This window comes from Corvus kubaryi, unplaced genomic scaffold, assembly GCF_017639235.1.
Source record: "Corvus kubaryi isolate FWS band 111438036 unplaced genomic scaffold, C.kubaryi_AGA036_p1.0 37284, whole genome shotgun sequence".
NCBI classification, from domain to species: domain Eukaryota; kingdom Metazoa; phylum Chordata; class Aves; order Passeriformes; family Corvidae; genus Corvus; species Corvus kubaryi.
The window spans coordinates 9694362-9712312 of record NW_024581088.1 but is presented as its reverse complement, the minus strand read 5'-3'; the positions used below and the strand labels follow the sequence as shown (position 1 = coordinate 9712312).

Below are 17951 nucleotides of genomic sequence, written 5' to 3'. Positions count from 1 at the left end.
GGCGGGCGGGGGTCTCCCGGCGCGGGGCCGGCCCTGCCCGCCGGAGGAGCCGCCGCCCCGTTCCCTCCCGGTACCGCGCGCTCCGGCCGGGCCAGCGCGGTCGGCGCCGCCCCCGGTGCCGCCGGTCCCGTCGCTCGCGTGGCCTCGCCGGTCCCCCCGCACCCTGGAACAACACGTGGGCGGCGGGGAGTCCGGCACCGAGCACCCCCGGGGGCTGCAGCTCCGGGGCTGGAGCCCCGGGCATCCTTCCTCCATCTCATTCTTCTGCCATCCCTGGGGGGATTTCAGGATCCTGGGGAAGAGTTTGGATCTGGTTCTGCCGAGGGGCTGAGAGCAGCCCTGGGATGCTCAAAACCAGTGAAGTTTTAAAAGCAAATTGGCAGAGCAAACCAAATTGTTGCTCTTGCCTCTCCCTTCTCTTAAATATTCTTTAAAAAGTTTAAAATAAGAAGTACTGTGTTAGAAAGTACCCAAAGCGTGAGTGGAGTCTGTTCCAGTTTAGCAGGCAGGAAATATTCAGCAAGCTGTTTAAGTGATGCCAAATTCTCTCAAAGACAGTGGGATTTAGACAGTCTCGAGTGTTTTAGCAAACTGGGATAGCTGTAAATACAGGCTCTTATTTTGGTCTCTACAGAGGTTTAGCCTGGATAATAGGAAACAGTTTTTCCCCAGAGGGTGCTGGGGACTGTCCAGGCTCCCCAGGGAATGGGCACGGCCCCCTCAAGCGTTGGGACAGCGCTGCCAGGGATGCCCATGGTGGGATTTTTGGGGTGTCTGGCAGGGCCAGGGGCTGGACTGGATGATGCTGGGGGTCCCTTCCAACTCAGATATCCCGTGATTCTGCATCCACAGGTGGAAAGTTCTAGGTAGTTGTTTTTCTCCTAATATCCAGCCTAACCCTGCCCTGGCACAGCTCCATCTGTTCCTTCAGGTCCTGTCCTGTCACAGGGAGCAGAAATTGGAGCTGCAGCCCCCGGTGAGTGTCCCCTCAGTGTCCTCCAGCTGAACAAACCAAGTGCCCTCAGCTGCTCCTCGAGAGGCCCCTCCAGACCCTTCACCATCCTCGTGTCCCTCCTTGGGACACTCTCCACCAGCTTTGGATCTTTCTCGTACGGTGGAGCCCAAACTGCCCCCAGTAGCGCGCAGGGGACGCAGAGTTTGTGAGGAGCCTTCCCTACGAAAGCTCTCAGGGTGTTTGGTGTGTGCCGAGGCCGTTTTGGGCTGGGAGTGAAGCAATGCCCAATGATTAACCAGGAGGCAGGCTCAGGTGGAGCTGGCACCGAGCCGGGCTCAGCGCTTGTGTGGGGGCATTAAAACAGCGTGGCCAGGGAGCCACGAAGGGGTGTCCAGAGCAGGAACCATCACTTCACCCTCTCCCGACCTGGAACTTCCCCCCCAGCCCTGGTATAGGTGAGCACGCTGCTGATTGTTTTATGTTCAAGAGAAGCGACTGTTTTAATTTGGTTTTACCTTTTTTGCTCCGTTGTTTTCTGTGTTCCTCCAGGTAGGGCTGTGAGAGCACAAATCCATTTCGTCATTTTAAAGTGATTCATGTTGATCAGCAATGCCACAGCTCCCTGGGCTTTAATCAGGAGACATTTGAATACAACTAGTTTTATTGATTTCCTTTTTATATGCCATAGCAATGTTGTAGAAGTGTTACTCTGTTCTTTGAAAGAGCCCACTGAAATACTGATGTTCTCTTCAGTTGTGGATTTGTCTTTGGAACAGGGTGGTTTAGAGAAAAATAAGAAACCTTAATTTCCAGCTGTCATTGTCCAAGTTTCATGCCTGGGCATATCTTACAATATTAATAGTGATTTTAAAGTGAAGCTGTGATAAAACTTCTAAAGTCTGGTGTTCTTACAAGTGCATTGCACTGTCAAACCAAAGATGTGACTAATGGTAGCAGCAGAGCTGTGGAGGAGGGATGTGGGGTTTGCTTCTCCTCAGGCAAAATCAGACACGGCACCTTCTGAGTCTGGGTTGCGGAGTTTTCATTGCTCGTAGCACGGACACGATTTGGGCGTTAAATGCCTGGATAGCTGCAGAGCTGGGAGCTGGAGCTGATTTCCCCAGGAGAAGGGAGCACAGCAAGGCTCAGTCTGTGTAGATCCAGCTGTGCCTAAATGTATTTCTGCAGCTGAGCAGGCTCAGTGCTGTTACCTGTCCTTACATCTTTACAGGATCGAGCTCTCAATCCTCATCCTTCCATAAACTCCAGGTTCTTCTCAGTCTCTGCAGAAGTTACCTGTTTGACAGGCTGTTGGCACCTGCAGAAGAGAGTGTAGGGGCTGTGCATAGCTGCGGATCTGGATAATTTTGGGTTTTAGGGTCTAGTTCAGCATTATTATTAAGACAAACGGTTGTGCAGTTGTTTGTGGCACAGAAACTTGTCTTGGTGCTCAGCTGAATTCAGGGTGCTTGTGTAAAAATGGAACTGTGGCAGCTGCATTTCAGAGAGCCAATACAATATGCAAGGTGCATAGGTATAATATACACCTTTATTTGTATATATATGATATACTCCTCTATTTGTATACATATACCATACCCCTTTATTTGTATATATAACATATATATACAAATTTGTATATATAAAATATACCTGTATTTGTATATATAAAATATACCTCTATACTTGTATAGATAATATAAGTGTATTTTTGTGTATGTAATACACCTCTATATTTATATATAATTCACCTCTATAGCTATATATATGTAAAATTTACCTTTATATTTCTATATATACAGTATACCAGTGTACAGCCTTGTCCATTCCATTCACAGCATTGAAATCCAGAGGCTCCAGTGAGGGGATCTCTGAGAAAGTCCCTGTGTAATTTAGCCCCAGACAATGCTGAAATTAATTTAAATATGAACGAGGACTCTCAGTGTGCTGAGAACAAGCCGAGCTTATCGCTCAGCTCAACACTGATTGCACAACCCAGCGGAACTCCTGGCTGTGGGACTGGGCTCCCAGGGCTTGGAAGTGCCTTGGGAAATGGATCTGAGTGGGGTTTCATGGATAACAACTGATTTTTTTGGAACTGAATTGGACAAACAAGGTGTTGGAGTTAAGTTGTGTGAGTGTGGCAGTGCGTGGCCTTAGGTGGATGGTTTCTCATGGAACACTTGAGTGAAACACTTCGCTTCCTGTTCCTCTGCTTCCAAAAAAAAAAAAAAAAAAAGGCCTTGAAACTTGCATATTAATATATTAGTTATTGAAATTAGAGAAGGTTTTTCTTCAGTGAAGCGGGGTTGAAGTTAGTTTGGCTGCATCCCAGCCTCTTCGGCACTGGTGATTGTGCCAGCAGTAAATCTGTCTGGATGAAAATCTTTAGGAGTGATCTGATGCCAGGATAAATATACACGTAAATACTGTCTGCATCTTCACGTGCACAAACAAAATTCGGTTTGTGCCATCTGAGCACCTCAGGTGAAGAAGTCTCCCTGGATGGTTTAGTTTGCACATCACAGGTGGACAGGGAGACTTCCTGGTCATGCTTCCCCTTCTTCTCATCTCTACCCTCAAAAAAGGTTTTTTTAATGCTTTTAATGTCCATGTCAGACAGATATTTGGGGCTCTTCAGTTATAAAATGGTTAATGATGCCTCTGTCAAGTGAAGTGCCCGTGGCCCCAGGGCAACTGGAGTTTGTGGGAGGAGTGATGTCAACACAGGATTTGATCTAAATAATTCAGTCAAGTACATTCATGGCAAAAGTGCATGAGCCAGTTGGATGAGTTTTTAATTCTCGGTTACTGATGGAAAGCAGGAGCGTGGTGTTTAGGGGTTGCTCTGGCTATAAATGCTTGTCTGGGCATTAAAGGCACCATCATGTCCCATTTGTGTGACACCACGGGCCAGGTTTTTGTGCTGCTCGAGAGCCGTCGCGTTCCTGTCGAGCTGATTGTGCTGTGTCCTTGTGCTTGGTGTAATGTGGCTGTGATTAGCAGGGCTGATGAGGTTTTCACTGGGATTTACTCCTTGGGACTCGGCTGGAATCAGGTGCAGAAGCTGACAGAAAAGGTTTGATATGAGTGGATAGTGCTGGCACAACCCGTTGTTCCTTTTAGGAACAAAACTGGCAGGTGGGACGGTCAGGTCTCTCGGAAGATTCCAGAAGGATGGACCAGCAGGAGGTGCCACAGCTGGACTTGGGCACTGCAGGTTCAGCTCCTGGGCTAATCTGTACCTGGAGCAAGTGAACCAGTCCTTGGTGTGCCTGTGGTTTTTTCAGGACAGTTTTGGTGGTATAAACAGGAAAACACACATGGAATTTGCTTCATTATAACACTAATGTTTGCTTCCTAATTCTTTTCTTTTCCAGTTCATTTTGGAGGTGGCTGACTGCTCAGATTGCACGGATAACAAGAGGTCAGTGCATTTCTCATTTCCTAATGATGTGTTTCCAGCTGGGTGTAGTTGTCGTATAAATGCAGAAAAGCTGGGCAGAGCAGGGGGTATCAAATGTTTATTCCCCATCCCACCTTAGTGCTGTGGGGTGTTCCTTTGTTTTCCACATCTCTCATGGCTCTTTCTCAGTTGTAATTATTTTTTTAATTTTGAAGAAAATGCTTTAATTCCCTGCTGGAATACTGGAATGCTCAAACCCATCCCTGGAAGTGTCCAAGGCCAGGAGCAACATGGTCTAGTGGAAGGTGTCCTTGCCTATAGCAGGGGGTGGGATGAGATGAGATTTAAGGTCCCTTCCAACCCAAACCAGTCAGGGATTCTCTGATCCTACGATTTTTGATACTCAGAGTTCCCTGCCTTTGTCTATAGGTTTTGGGTCTGGTGTATGGGCTTTTTTTAGTGGTTTTTTTTTCCTTTAAGTGACTCCTGCAGCTTTGTGTAAGGTGGGAGGTTCTGCAGGTTGTGGATCTCAGAGTCCTTGTGCCAACAGAGAAGTAAATGCTTAGAGCAGAACTGTTTTTGATCCCGGACTCAGGGTTCAGCTCTGACCTTTTAACGTTGCATTTCCCACCAGTGAACCTTGCTTTGTCCTCCTCTTTGTCCTCCAAGGGCAGGTATTCACCTCAGGTCTGGTTTTTCCCTTTCTTTTGCCCCTTCCAGTGTTGAGAGCCCAGTTTGTGGGAGCCATGGAGGAGTCTCCCCCAGCTGATAAAGCCCTGGATGTGAACGCTCACTCCCGCTTCATTATTGGCTCCGTGTCAGAGGATAACTCGGAAGATGAGACCAGCTCCTTGGTGAAACTTGATCTGCTGGAGGAGAAGGAGAGGTCTTTGTCCCCTGTGTCCGTCTGCTCCGATTCCCTCTCAGACCTCGGACTTCCAAACGCTCAGGATGGCCTGGCCAGCCATATGAGGTATGGATAAGTAGTTCTCCAATCTTTCTACCCCGTCATTTCCAAAGATAATCCAAAGGTTCAGCTTTATACCCGTGTTTGGCTTCAAATGTTGTTTGTTGTGCCAAGACACGCTGCAGCATTCTGTTTCTAATGACCTCTTGTATGTTTATCTGTATCAAACCCTTCAGTTTTCCTGTGGTTTTAATGAAATACTTGTGCCTAAATTCCTTAAGCAGCTTGCCTGTACTGTCTGTGTTGTCCTGGCTTTCAGAGAATGGAAATGTCTTCACTGAGATGTTTAAAGTTTTCACTTGTGTGTGGTTTTTTTGGGCCCTGTTTGTTGAGAGCAAGAACAATATTTGCTTGTTTTGTCTTTGCATGGGATTTGCTGCTTTAAATGTAGCCAAAGAATTGGCAGTGGGTAGGATCAATGGCTCCATACTGGAATTTTTTTGGTTTGGATAGAGAAAATTGTGGTGGTTGTAGTAAAGATTGGAGTCCTGCAATGTGGTGATAAGGCAAGATTCAATGTGATTGCTGCTGCCTGAGCTCAGGGTTGAGCTCAGGGTTGGTCTCAGGGCTGCCCCACTCCTGATTCTTTGTGAATGAGCCGTGAGTTGGGCTTTGGAGGTCGTGGTATTTCCTTGTTGAAAGGCTCCTTTATTTTTAGGTGTTGCAGATTTGCATTCCACTCGTGGGATGTGCCTGTTGGATTTTCCTGTTGTACTCTGGGCACTTTTCACGTACAGATCACAGCTTCTTGGTCAGTCACTCTCCCACGTGTCCTTCATTTGTTTGCCCTATTCCAGGAGGTCTGCTCTTTCTGCCTGTGCCATCCCTTTCCAGGAACACCCAGGACAGTGTAAATCCCACTCCAGTTTCTACTGGATAATCCCCCACTACCTTTGCTTTGTTGCTTTTGAAGGAATGCTTGATTGCAGAAAGATTTACTGACCAGCAGTAGATATTCACACAACCAGCTAATCCTTGTTGTTGTGTTTTACTGGTTTCTTTGCTTGTGCAGATTAAGGAATTGTAATCTCTCCTTTTTTTGGTGGTTCCCTTCCCCCTTCAGGGAGAAGCCTCTGGGAACACACAGAACCAAACCCCTCAGGTTGGGGCAGAAGGGGGACGCTGGTCTGTACTTGACAGTGCTGTCATGGTCAGGCTGCTGGGCATGTTCAGCCAGCTGGCACTTGCACAACTGATGTAAAACCTTAAAGCAAATTTACAGAGGGTTACCTTTCCAGAGCCTGCCAGTTGTCATGGTTTGGCAGCACAAAAGGTAATTTTGAAGCAGGAAACTGTAACTATATATTAGGAACAGAAGAAATTGGATGAGCACCTAACCACGAGTGTATGAATGGACAACAGCAGAGCAAGAAACTTCCAGGACAGTGCCTGGCACCAGAGAACCTCAGTGCAATAGGTGTGCAACCTTGGGCACCTCTGTTGTAACCTGCTTACTTTGGCAGTCACTTTGGGGAGCACTTGACTTTTGAGTTAAATTGGAGAGAAATGCCAATTCAAATAAAAAAGTTACAGCATTATAGGCTGTTTTTCTAAGATAAACTCAGATGAGTTGAAATACTTTTCAGGATGGTTGTCCCTTTCATCAGACGATTTCTAAATCATGTTTACAGATGGAGAAACTGAGACAAAGACAACAGCAAAGACAAGTTCAACAACTTGCCTGGAGTCACTCTGTGACAGTCAGTTAATGGAACAGAGGTGTCTTGCTTCCAGCTTCCTTTTGGTGATCACAAAGGTACCACACTTGGTGAAGTGATGAAGGTAAATTCGCAGGGAGCTCTGTACACTTTGGCCAGCGGGTCACGCAAGGTGCAGGTCCAAGGGAGCATATCTTTTGGAAGAAGTTGCCAAAAAATCTTTCTGTTTGCTGGTTATTTTCCCACAGGATAAAAACAGAGATGGCTTGTGTTTGAGGTGAGGGGCTTTGCTGCAGAGGAGTTCTCAGGGAACAATTACGATTAAAACGCAGGATTTACTCAGCTGCCAAAGGGTTTGTGAGGGCACCTTATCGATCTTGTGAGGTGTTTATGCTCTTGGTAAAAACACTCTTGCTGGGACAGGTTGTGCACTATGGGCTCTCCTGCTGCTGGAGATCCATGGAGACCTTCAGCTGTGCCAGCTGGCTGCTGCTCTGGAGGGTTGAGAAAGCCACGCTCTGAGAATGAACCTTGAATTGCTGTGTGGAACATCGGCGCTTAAAAACTGGTGTGTGGGGACAGTAACCACACAGAGTGGGTGTTCAGAGGGTCTTTGCTGCATTTTGCACCTTTAATAATAAAACCAAGCATGCCATTTTTTCCTTTTTATTGTCTGTGTTGTCTCTGGGTTCAAAAGTTTCCATCAGCACTTCCAACCAGTCCCGCTAGGATACAGTTTTCCTCCTATTGTCGTGAGCTGTTAAAGAGTTGCTATGCTCCTTTCTGAAGTTTTGGTGGTGGATTCAGTAACTCCTCCCTAAATGCCACTTGGAAAGTACTTTGGGCCTGTCTGTTTTGTTTAATAAATTGTTCTTGATTACTGCTAAATTTAATTTCTAGCTTCCAAGACGGTATCTTGTATCAAATTCTTGTTTAAAATAGAACAAAACCTGGATGTCTTCTGGTGTTTGTACATCAGGGCTCTGGTTTCATAAGCAATGACATGGGTGTACAGAGTCACCTGACAATCCACTTGTATCAGCTGAAAGCCAAATTTTTGGATGGAGTTCAGCTGTTATCTCATATGAAGCCCACAGAGTTTATCCCTTTGCTCCTAACACTGGTTGGACTTCTCAGTGTGTTGTCTCAGTAAGTTATGGAGATGCTTAAGCAGAACTAATCATCTACTAAAGGAAATTTGGACAAATGCCTCAATTTTAGCCTGGACAGTAGTGGTTGAGTGTGCCCAGCCTGGCACTGGGACAAGATGCCTGCTCAGAAACCAGCCCTAGAGTGACTGCATAGAGTCCTGAACGTAATGAAAGATCCTTTTGAGCCTCTTCTGAATCTAAAAAAACTCCTTTCCAGCCCAGCAGTTTGTGGCTGGGAGGTTGCACTGTGCAGCATTGATCCTGTGAAATCATTGGTGCTGCTGTGGTTTCACCCCAGCTGTGGGCAGGGAGGTACAAATGTGCTGTGGGGTCTGCGGGGCTGCTGCCGCCTCCAGGGCTGCTCCACAAAGGATTTCTCCTTTGCTGCATGGAGTCCTCGCTGCTCCAGGCTGTCTGCAGGGTCCTGCTGTGGGGCCTGATCCTCCTCTGCCTCTGCCTCTGCTGCTGAGGGTTCTGTGTAGGGTGATTTGTGTGGAAGGAACACCTTTCTCTATCCCAACCTGGCCTCGGACGCTTCCAGGGATGGGGCAGCCACAGCTTCTCTGGGCACCCTGTGCCAGGCCCCCAGCACCCTCACAGGGAAGAATTTCTGCCTGATTTCTAATCTAAACCTGCCCTCCTTCTGCTTAAGGCCAGGAACTTCGTCCACCTGGAGGGAAAAGTTAGTTTCCTCCTCTCTCTGTTGAAAGAAGAGGAGGTGGTTTGGACTCATGGCTGTGCATGAGTGGGAATTCCAGCTCCTTCCTTCTCTGAAAGCTGCTCTGCTTCCTGAACGAACACACTGTAAAGATTTCTCCTCTGCATACCTCTCAGAAGCTGTATTCTTATTTTGGTGTTGTTTCACTCCTTTTAACCCCAGTTAACAGAGGAAAAGTCCTCTCTAAATTCGGTCATTTGTTGGGAGATTTTGCAGAGATTCCCTGGTTGAGATAACACAGCGTGACAATGTCTCCCACATCCTTTTAACTGAAAGATAACAAATCTCTTACTTTGGGTAAATTTAATGTGAAACTCCCCCACCTACCCCCTAACTCTGGTTTAAAAAGGTCCATTCTCGTGTTCCTGCAGATCAGATCTGTTCAACGCTTGAACTTTGTCAAAGAGCACGGCAGGGCTCCCTGCCAGGGACTTCAACTCTGCTCCACTCTCTGGTGCAGAACTATCTTGTGCTATTGTTGTTGTTGTTGTTCACTTTTATCTTGGTGCCAGGGCTTGACCTGGAGAGTGTGGGGCTGGTTGCTGCTCCAGGAACGCGTGGAATTTTGTACTTCACGAGGATGTAAAAGTAAAGCTCTCTCGGTACTTTGTGGGTTTAGGAACTGGAGTATGGATATCAATTTGATTTAAACTTGGCTGTTTATTTGGATTGATGTTTGGGTTCACTGGGTATTTTGAGTGTTAGGGTGTTGCTTTTGCACTTGGAAGGAACCTCAGTGATTTGGGTGGTGAACCCTGAGAACAGTCCAATTCCGAATGCATCCGGCACGGCAGAGAAACAGCCAGGTGTGTGGTTAGCAAAAGGAATGCCTGGAAAACTGTTGGCACTTGGTTATTTGGGAGGAATCCTGGCAAACCATTGGGGCTCTGTAAAAATTCCTGCTTTAGGCCAAGGACCTGCCTGGACTGATGCTGGAATTCTGTGTTAGCATGGAACAGAAGTTATCTACCAGAGAGGGCTGGTTTTTTTCTGTGCTGCATCCTGTATTTAATTTCCTGAAATCCTGAGGCTCAATTCATTCTCAGAGCTGAGTCAAGTTTCATTTGTTTTGATCTCTAGGTGAAGCCCTGGTTTTGACAGAGTCTGTGTTCAAGCCAATTCTGGCTCTTTAAAACATGGGCAGAACTGTCTTTGACTCCAGTGCCTGTTACCTGAGGCATGGGGAACCATTTATTCCAGCTGTGGAATTCTGCATCCCTTGCTGGACAGCATTTCTGCTTGTTCCTTCCCTCTGCCTTCCTGTGAAATAGGATGCAAGGGCAGAGCTAAAAGTGGAGCAGATTTCAGGGAGGCTTCAGCTGCCTGAGTCTTATCACCCGGATCGAATACGTGTTCTCATCGTATTTACAAAACATAGAGCCCAAATGGATGGGGAGAGCTGCCCTTTCCACACCCTTCCCAGGCCAGATCCAGAGGGAAACAATCCCCAGCCCTTTCTCTGGGGAGAGAGTGTGTGTGTGTGTGCTGCAGTCTGCTCCAGGCTGCCTTCCACACCAGGCAGCTCATGCATCCCTGCCTTTGGAATACACGGCGACGTCACCCAGAGCCCCTGGCATGTGGCAGTGCTGGGATCAGTGCCGGCTCCTGGCTGGGATGTGCCTCAGGTACGTGTCCCGAAGGAATGGTTTTTCCTTGGAGGCTGCAAGAGAGGAGCAGGTGCAGCCTTTCCCTTTGTCTGACAGCGGCCTGGGCGCCGAGGAGGGGGTGGATTCCCTGGGGTAGCGGGGTTTGAGGAGCACTGCCTGCAGGAAATGGGCTTTGTGCAGCGTGTGTGTGTTGGATGGGCAGCCCTGAGTCAGTGACACATCCTGGTGGAGCTTATTTCTGTAGGGATGCTGCAGCAAATCGTGGCCATTGATTTCCCAGCAGCGAATTCAGCTGGCAGAAATGAGTATTTTTAACCAATGCCGAAGCTGCTCCTCTGGGTTTGCTCCTCCAGCAGCAAATCGTGGCCATTTATCTCACAGCAGTGGATTCAGCTGATGGAAGGCACAGGGAATATTTTTAACAGTGCTGCATCAAGCTGTCTGTAGATTTGTTTCCTTGCAGCCCCAACAGGCAGAACCTGCTTGGATTGGGGGCTGCGGGTGGGGTTTTTAGGAATTAATTAAATGGGGGATTTGTGGGGTACCTGATGATTGGGCAGTTTGAGTTGCTCTTCCAACAGGAATAAAGGCTGGCAAGTGGAAGGCATTGAGTTCTGGGGCAGATCCATCACGTTGGGGTGCTCCTGTTTGTTAAACTCCGCTCTCTCCCTGGGATCTCTTGGCTCTGGTGAGGTTTGTGTGGCAGAGTGTCGCTGTCCCTGTTCCCTCCCGGTCCCTGGATGTGCCTGGAGCTGGCAGCACATGGCCCTGCTGCTGTCCTCACCGTGTCACCATGTCACCTGTCCTGGCCTCAGCCCCCTGGCCCCGCAGGGAGGTTACCTCCCGTCACCAGGTTCACGTGGTGCTTCTCCCCTGGACACTTGTTCCTTTTTTGAGTGATCCCCTCGTGGCTGGCTGCATTTTGGGATTCTGTGCCCCAAATCAAAGCTGTGCTGCCTGGCTGTGGCCCTATGCCAGGACAGACCCAAATATCCCCAAATTAAAAAATTTTCAGCTGCTGTGCCTAGTTCTGGTACAGGTTTTACCATCAGGGCACTGCTGGAGTCACTGCCCTTCCTTATCCTGTCTCTACCCCCAAATTTGAAATTTATGTCTTTGTGTGTGCAGGGCCAGGAGCTGGACTTTGATAATCCTTGTGGGTCCCTTCCAGCTCGGGATGTTCCATTATTCTGGTACTGAGTAAACATTATTCCTTCCTCCAGTGATGTTACTGGACCCTGCCATGCTGTAGCACTTTGCTTGTGAGGATATTTATTCTTCCAGCACGTGGAGTGATCTCATCTCCATCTTATAGGTGGGAAACAGGCACAGAAAACTGAAGTGACGTGTCCAGGGTCTCCCAGCTCCCAGGCTGGTGTCTGGTTTGATCTGCCAGCTCTGTCACACTGTGTCTGCATGCCTGCACAAGCTGCCTCTGACATTCCTCTCCGCAGCCCTGGAAACGCTGTCCCTGTCACCTCCCCACCCCTCCTGAAAACCCTAGATTAAATCCTACAAATGGATTGAATTCGTGGGGTCGCAGAGCCCTGGCAGAGCCCGCGGCTGGGGACGTGCTCACCTGCTGCTGGAGCAGAATCCCTGTGGGTGCTGCATCCCTGTGGATGCTGGAGGAGGATGTGGGGAGCTGTGCACCCCGTTCCCAGTGTGCCCCCAGTTCGGGAGCTCATCCTGGGGTTCCCGTGGCTCGGAGCAGCCGCTGTGCAGCCGGGGCCAGCGTTAAAGCTCGTTACGTAACCTGTGGCTGCTCCTCTCCCTCTCCTGATCATCTGCTCTCCTCCGAGTGACGGGAGGGAGGCTGGTCCCCCTCCCTGCTGCGTCACGGGAAGGGTGACACGGCCGTGGGGGGAGCCAGGGAGAAAGGTTAAGAGATTTGGGGCAGTCAGGAAGTGCCTCTGCTTGAAGGAGAAATCGCATGAGGCTCTTTGCAGCTTCTCCTTGAGCTGCAGAATTGGCAAAATCTAAGAGCTGCGACTGCAGAGAGGAGCCGTAAGGGAGCCTGAAATCCATTAATTCCTGCGCTCAGCATGGAGGATTCTGCAGAGCAGAGTCAGGAGATGAGGTACCACATGCTGCAAAGGTAAGAATCACAGACATGCCTGTCTCCTCCTGCCTGGGCTCTGTGCTGGAGATGCTCACTGAGCTTTTGGTGTTCATTTTATCCTCTGGAGCCTCACAGAGCCTGTGGGCTCTCCGTGCATGCAGCCTCTGGACAAAGATGCCAGGATGCAGCTCAGCTGGGGGATCAGGGTTGTTCAAGTTGGAGGTTCTGCACAACTTCTACCCACTGTGAGCTCTGAAGGATGGAAAGGCATTTTGAAAATTCCTCCATCACAAAATGTGGCAGTTGTGAGCATGTGGTTGGTAAGGATGACAGTCACTAACTCAGCATTTATTCTGTTTTGTTTAAAGCTCTGTGCTGTCTTCCTTGCTGCCCAGCATTTTACCCTGCAAAAAACCCCCAACTCTTCTGTTTTGATTACAATGTGCAGCCTGTGATTATTGATAAATAAGCTTAATGTTCTTGGTATGCTCACAAATCAAACTGTACTTGTTTATAAACAGGTGTTTGTTGCTTTCTGGATGATGAATCTCAGGCTCTGTTGACATTTTGCCTGTAGCAGTATCTTTGTGTGTAGTAACTTCTTGGTGGGACACTTCATATTTGAACGTGTTCACAAATTCTCACCTCAGGATTTTTATCTCCCTCTTTTTGTTGAGAGTGCTCTCAATAAACCTGCAATGCATAAACCTCTCTCACTCCTTGGGCTCTGCTCCTTCCTTGCCAAGAAGACTCTGGACCTTCTAAATGCACAAATTTAGTAGAAATTCAACCTTAACTACGCATTTGCTCTCTTTCTTGCCTATTGGCTCCTATCCTTGTATTCCCAGGCTGAGCTCACAGGAGCATGTGAACTTTTGCTCACAGGGACACGTTCTAAGTTCAGTGACAATGTCTGGAAGAAGGGAAAGTACAAGGGGGTGAACCTGTGCACACAGAGCTTATTCTTTGCCTTCCTCTGGGTGTCAGCTCCCTGCTCTTCTCTAAGTTACGCCAGCCATTTCTGTGTCCATCCCACTTCCCAGTGGAATTACTCAATGGAGCAGCCGTTCAGCAGCTGATTAGGCCAGAGGTTCCACCCAGAGAGCTGCTGGGCACAGATCTGCCAGTGACTGGCACCGACCCCTTGGTGCTCTGGGGGCTTTCTAAAGCTCTGAGCTGAGCTTCCCAATCTTCACTCCTACAGAAGGGTTCTGTGATCCTGCCAGTGGCAGGGTAAGGGCTTCCCCGTGTTCCTGGGGAGAGAAACTTAGTGAAAGCAGAGTAAACACAGGAAAAACAAGTAAGCTGTGGGGTGAGCAGAGAGGCAAAGCTTCAGGGCCTGTGAAATCAAAAGTGTCTCATTAATTCCCAGTCGTGCTGCACCATGGCAGACACTGGGGGTGAGGAGCAGCTCTGTGCTTTCCCGTGGAATTTCCTCTCACAGTTTCAGCTTTGTAAACTTCAGCAAATCAAAGCCAAAGGGTGATCTATCCCTGTGTTGTTGCTGTGGAAGCTGAAGCAGGAGGAGGGGAAGTGACTGTGCCATTCCCACACAGAAGGGCTGTGGCAGGACACGGGGTTGGTCTTGGCAGGCACAAAATTGGCTTTCTGTGTTTGCAGTGGGAGTAACGTGATTAATTTGTCCTCTGGCTCTCAGAGCTTTTGAGGAAGATATTGAAGACTGGGTAGTGGAAAACTCTTGGAAAATGATTTCCGTAGCCAGTCTGAGTCTCTCACTTGCACCTGCAGATAAATTTGCTGTGCTTCCCAAGAGGATTTCCTTACGGAGTCTGATCTTTGGAGCTTGTTTTGCCAAATCCAGAAATCACTGCTGTTTCCAGCTTCTCTAGATGGATTGAAAGCAATCTGGTGGAGCATCGTTGTTCTGCATGGGGCAGCAACGTATTTTTACCTATTTATATTGTGGCATAGCTGGAATTTTTCCAGATAACCTGGATTTTGCATGGAAATAACTGAAAAGTAGTTCAAAAGGAGTCATCCATGTAAAACTGAGGACCAGGCCATGTGGGTCTGGAGGCAAGGAGGGATTCTGGTTGTCTGCTTGGGGAATGTGGTCAAAGAGAACTTCCAAATTATTCACACCTTTCTTTTACTGGTGTGCAGCTGCACTGACAGGTTGTTTCTGTCTGCCCCCATTTCCTCAGGCCCAGCATGTCTGGTTTGCACCTTGTCAAGCAAGGTCGGGACAGGAAGAAGGTGGATGTGCAGCGGGATTTCACCGTGGCTTCTCCAGCAGAATTTGTTACTCGTTTTGGAGGGAATAAAGTCATTGAAAAGGTAAATTCCTGACCTTTTTTAGCATATTACAGCTCCTCTCCGGAGCTGTGACTTGTCTCTCTGTAAGGCTGTACACTGCAGGTATCAAATTACTGATATTCCTGAGCCTGGAAATTGTATTTCTGCCTGGAATCATTGTGTTTCCTTTTTCTATGTGATAAATAAACATCGTGTTATTTTAGCTTAATGTAGTGAGGAAAAAAATGTGAGCGAGCCAGAACACTTCTGCTGATGCAGAAGGATTTATAGACTGATATAACAAAAGTAGACTGGAAAAACATTAAGAAATGTATTTAAAAATAAATAATGATTTGATTTGAGTCCTTCTGCTCTTTAATCCAACCAAGGCATAACACATTAAAATTTTATGGTGAAACAAGAGCTGCTCTCTGAATTGACAGATGGGCCACGAACTGGATGAAACGGCACAGCCCAAAACTGGGCAAGGAGTCTGCAGGGGTAAAAACCTGCTTTCGTGATTGTTTATTGTTTTGTGCTATTTAGACTCTATTTCATCCTAGCTTCTAATGCACCCAGGTCCTGATAGCAAATAATGGCATTGCAGCAGTGAAGTGCATGAGGTCCATCCGGCGCTGGTCCTACGAGATGTTCCGCAATGAGAGAGCCATCAGGTTCGTGGTCATGGTCACTCCTGAGGACCTGAAAGCCAATGCAGGTGAGTTGGAGAGCTGGGGAAGGGTCACAGCCTCCTCCTTGCACAGCCCTAGGGATGCAGGAAGTGGAGTGTCCACCTGATCTGTCAGTAATGGGATGTTCTGGAGCAGATCAGCGCTTCCCAGAGAGTCAGCCCTGTGAGGAGCAGGCTGGGGGGGCTCAGCCTGGGGAAAAGGAGGATTTTAGACCAAGTCTGTTGTTAGATTTGCAGCCTAAATGGGACTTTGTCTGTGTTTGCAGAGTACATTAAAATGGCAGATCACTACGTGCCCGTCCCAGGAGGACCCAACAACAACAACTATGCAAACGTGGAGCTCATCCTCGATATTGCCAAGAGGATTCCAGTGCAGGTGAGAAGTGTCACCGACACTGAGCAATCTTCTCTCCTTCAGTAGGGAGTTGTGCCTGGGGAACAAGGCAGGACAAAGAAACTGAAATTCCAGACCTGTACTAGCACCCAAAGGCAAAACGTGTGACAGTGCAGTGGCTGTCCCAGGATGAATATCTGCAGGACAGGGAGGTTCTGTACTTCCCTACACCCAGCTCCTCCTCAGCAGGTTGCTGCAGCAGCCTGCTTGCACTCGTCTGCAAGGTGCAAGTCATCCTTTTAGCTCAGCACACCCTGTAGCTCAGAGGCTGCTCTGGCTCCTGGGTGTTCTGAGGCTGTTTTCCGTGAGGAAAAAAAAAGACATGGAGTGTTTGCATGTGTCTGTTTCTGCTCACTTGCTTGTTTTATTCAAACAAAGAGCAAACTGTGTTCTTTTCTCCTGCAGGCTGTGTGGGCTGGCTGGGGCCATGCATCAGAGAACCCAAAACTGCCAGAACTTCTCCACAAAAATGGGATTGCTTTCATGGGTGAGGAGATGGACTGCTCATGTAATGTCTAGTCCTTGTCTGAAGATGGGGGTGTTTAGGGAGGTAGAAAATCCTGAGTCCAAGAGAGAGCCATGAGGAATGGTCTGCAGTGCAAGATGGATTATCTGTTCTTTGCAGTAGTTCTTGTATGGAAGAAGGGGAAAGTTCTCCAAAATAGCCTTTAATGTTGAGATAAAAAGGCAGAAAAGATTCCTGTTGAACGAGATTGTTTCAAGATTGATTCAGCTTTCATTCAAAGCTGAATGTCCCTGTTCTCATTTGAAGAGGGTTCAGTTTTATGGGAAGAGTGGAGTTCTTCCCGAATCAGACTTCTGGACATTGCCCTAATGTCTGATATCCCTTGTGTCTCTCTCATGCATTGTCTTTGCTCTTTGCAGGTCCTCCCAGCCAAGCCATGTGGGCTTTAGGAGATAAAATTGCTTCTTCCATTGTGGCTCAGACTGCTGGCATTCCAACTCTTCCTTGGAGTGGCAGTGGTAAGAAGGAAATTGTTTATCAAGATCATGCTAATCTTTTTTTCCTTCAACATGTCTAATTTTTAAGAAGCTCCATGCTCAAAAGTGTGTTCCAGGAGATGTTCCATCTGTTCTGGGTTTCACATTAGTGCTGTTTGCCCACCACACCAGTGAGATGCCTTGGAAGCAATTCCATTCATGATGGAATGAGCATGGAGATGGTGGGAGAAGCTGGCAGCACGCAGAGGAGGACAGGGAGGAGGGGTTGGGAGGAGAAGTGAGGAAACATGGAAGAGGCTGTTTCCTAGAGTGCAGCTGATGCTCACAGGCTCACCTGGTACACCCGGGGCTTGGAGACTCCTGCTCTAATGGAAGGTGTTCCTGCCCATGGCAGGGCCTTGGAACAAGATGATCTTTAAAGTCCCTTCCAACCCAAAGCATTCCATGATTCTGTGTAGTCTTGGAGCCCATTCTCTACTTCCTTGGAAGCCCTCTGCAGTTTCAAAACACTATAAATAACCTGCTTCTCACAGATAAATGGAGGAGGAGATAATGGGTTGGATGAAAACACTTGCTCCCCAGAAATCAGGAATGTCTGTTTACATTCTGCATTCTCCCTTCTCTACGTGCTCCCAGCCTGGTTCCTTTTGTCACCCCTGTCCTGCACGTGGCTTCTCACAGCCTGGCAGCACAAGGAGCTCAGAGGGTGATGTTTGTGTTTCAGGTCTTCGAGTGGACTGGCAGGAAAATGATCTCCAGAAGCGAATCCTGAATGTTCCTCAGGAGCTCTACGAGAAGGGCTACGTGAAGGACGCGGACGATGGACTGCGGGTGGGTCTGGGGAGCTCTTTGAGGGGTCAGAGAGCTGGGTTGAGCTTTCTCCTCATGGGAGCACAAACTGGAACCAGACTGCAGCCCCAGAGCTGGGTCTTGGAAATTGGGAAGTGATCATTCACATGTCTTTGGCCCCAGCCTGCAGAATTAGGTGAGGATTAGCAGGCAGAGGCACGATATGGGACCAAAGTTGTGTTGCATTAAAAGCTGTCATCTAGTTTTTGTTCAGTGCAGGAAGAAGGTGTTTTTAATAAAGACCCACAACCTCACACTTGACTCTGTCTTTTAA

At 48.1% G+C, this 17951-nt stretch overlaps 1 protein-coding gene across 8 annotated transcripts in view; it reads left to right on the top strand.

Moving 5' to 3' along the window:
• Positions 1-1305: 1305 nt before the first annotated feature.
• ACACA (acetyl-CoA carboxylase alpha) overlaps positions 1306-17951 on the top strand; it is a 98409-nt gene continuing 81763 nt past the window's right edge. For 5 of the 8 annotated variants that reach the window (XM_042026427.1, XM_042026424.1, XM_042026426.1 and 2 more), the window contains exons 1-9: positions 3952-4013; positions 4336-4382; positions 5082-5334; positions 14690-14822; positions 15360-15498; positions 15738-15847; positions 16271-16352; positions 16751-16849; positions 17553-17659. In XM_042026427.1, coding sequence (XP_041882361.1) covers positions 3967-4013; positions 4336-4382; positions 5082-5334; positions 14690-14822; positions 15360-15498; positions 15738-15847; positions 16271-16352; positions 16751-16849; positions 17553-17659 — 1017 coding nt within the window. In that variant the 5' untranslated portion in view covers positions 3952-3966. Of the gene's footprint in view, positions 1411-3951; positions 4014-4335; positions 4383-5081; positions 5335-12356; positions 12561-14689; positions 14823-15343; positions 15499-15737; positions 15848-16270; positions 16353-16750; positions 16850-17552; positions 17660-17951 lie in introns of those variants that run through there. The other 3 variants (XM_042026429.1, XM_042026428.1, XM_042026430.1) reach the window with 3 other exon arrangements.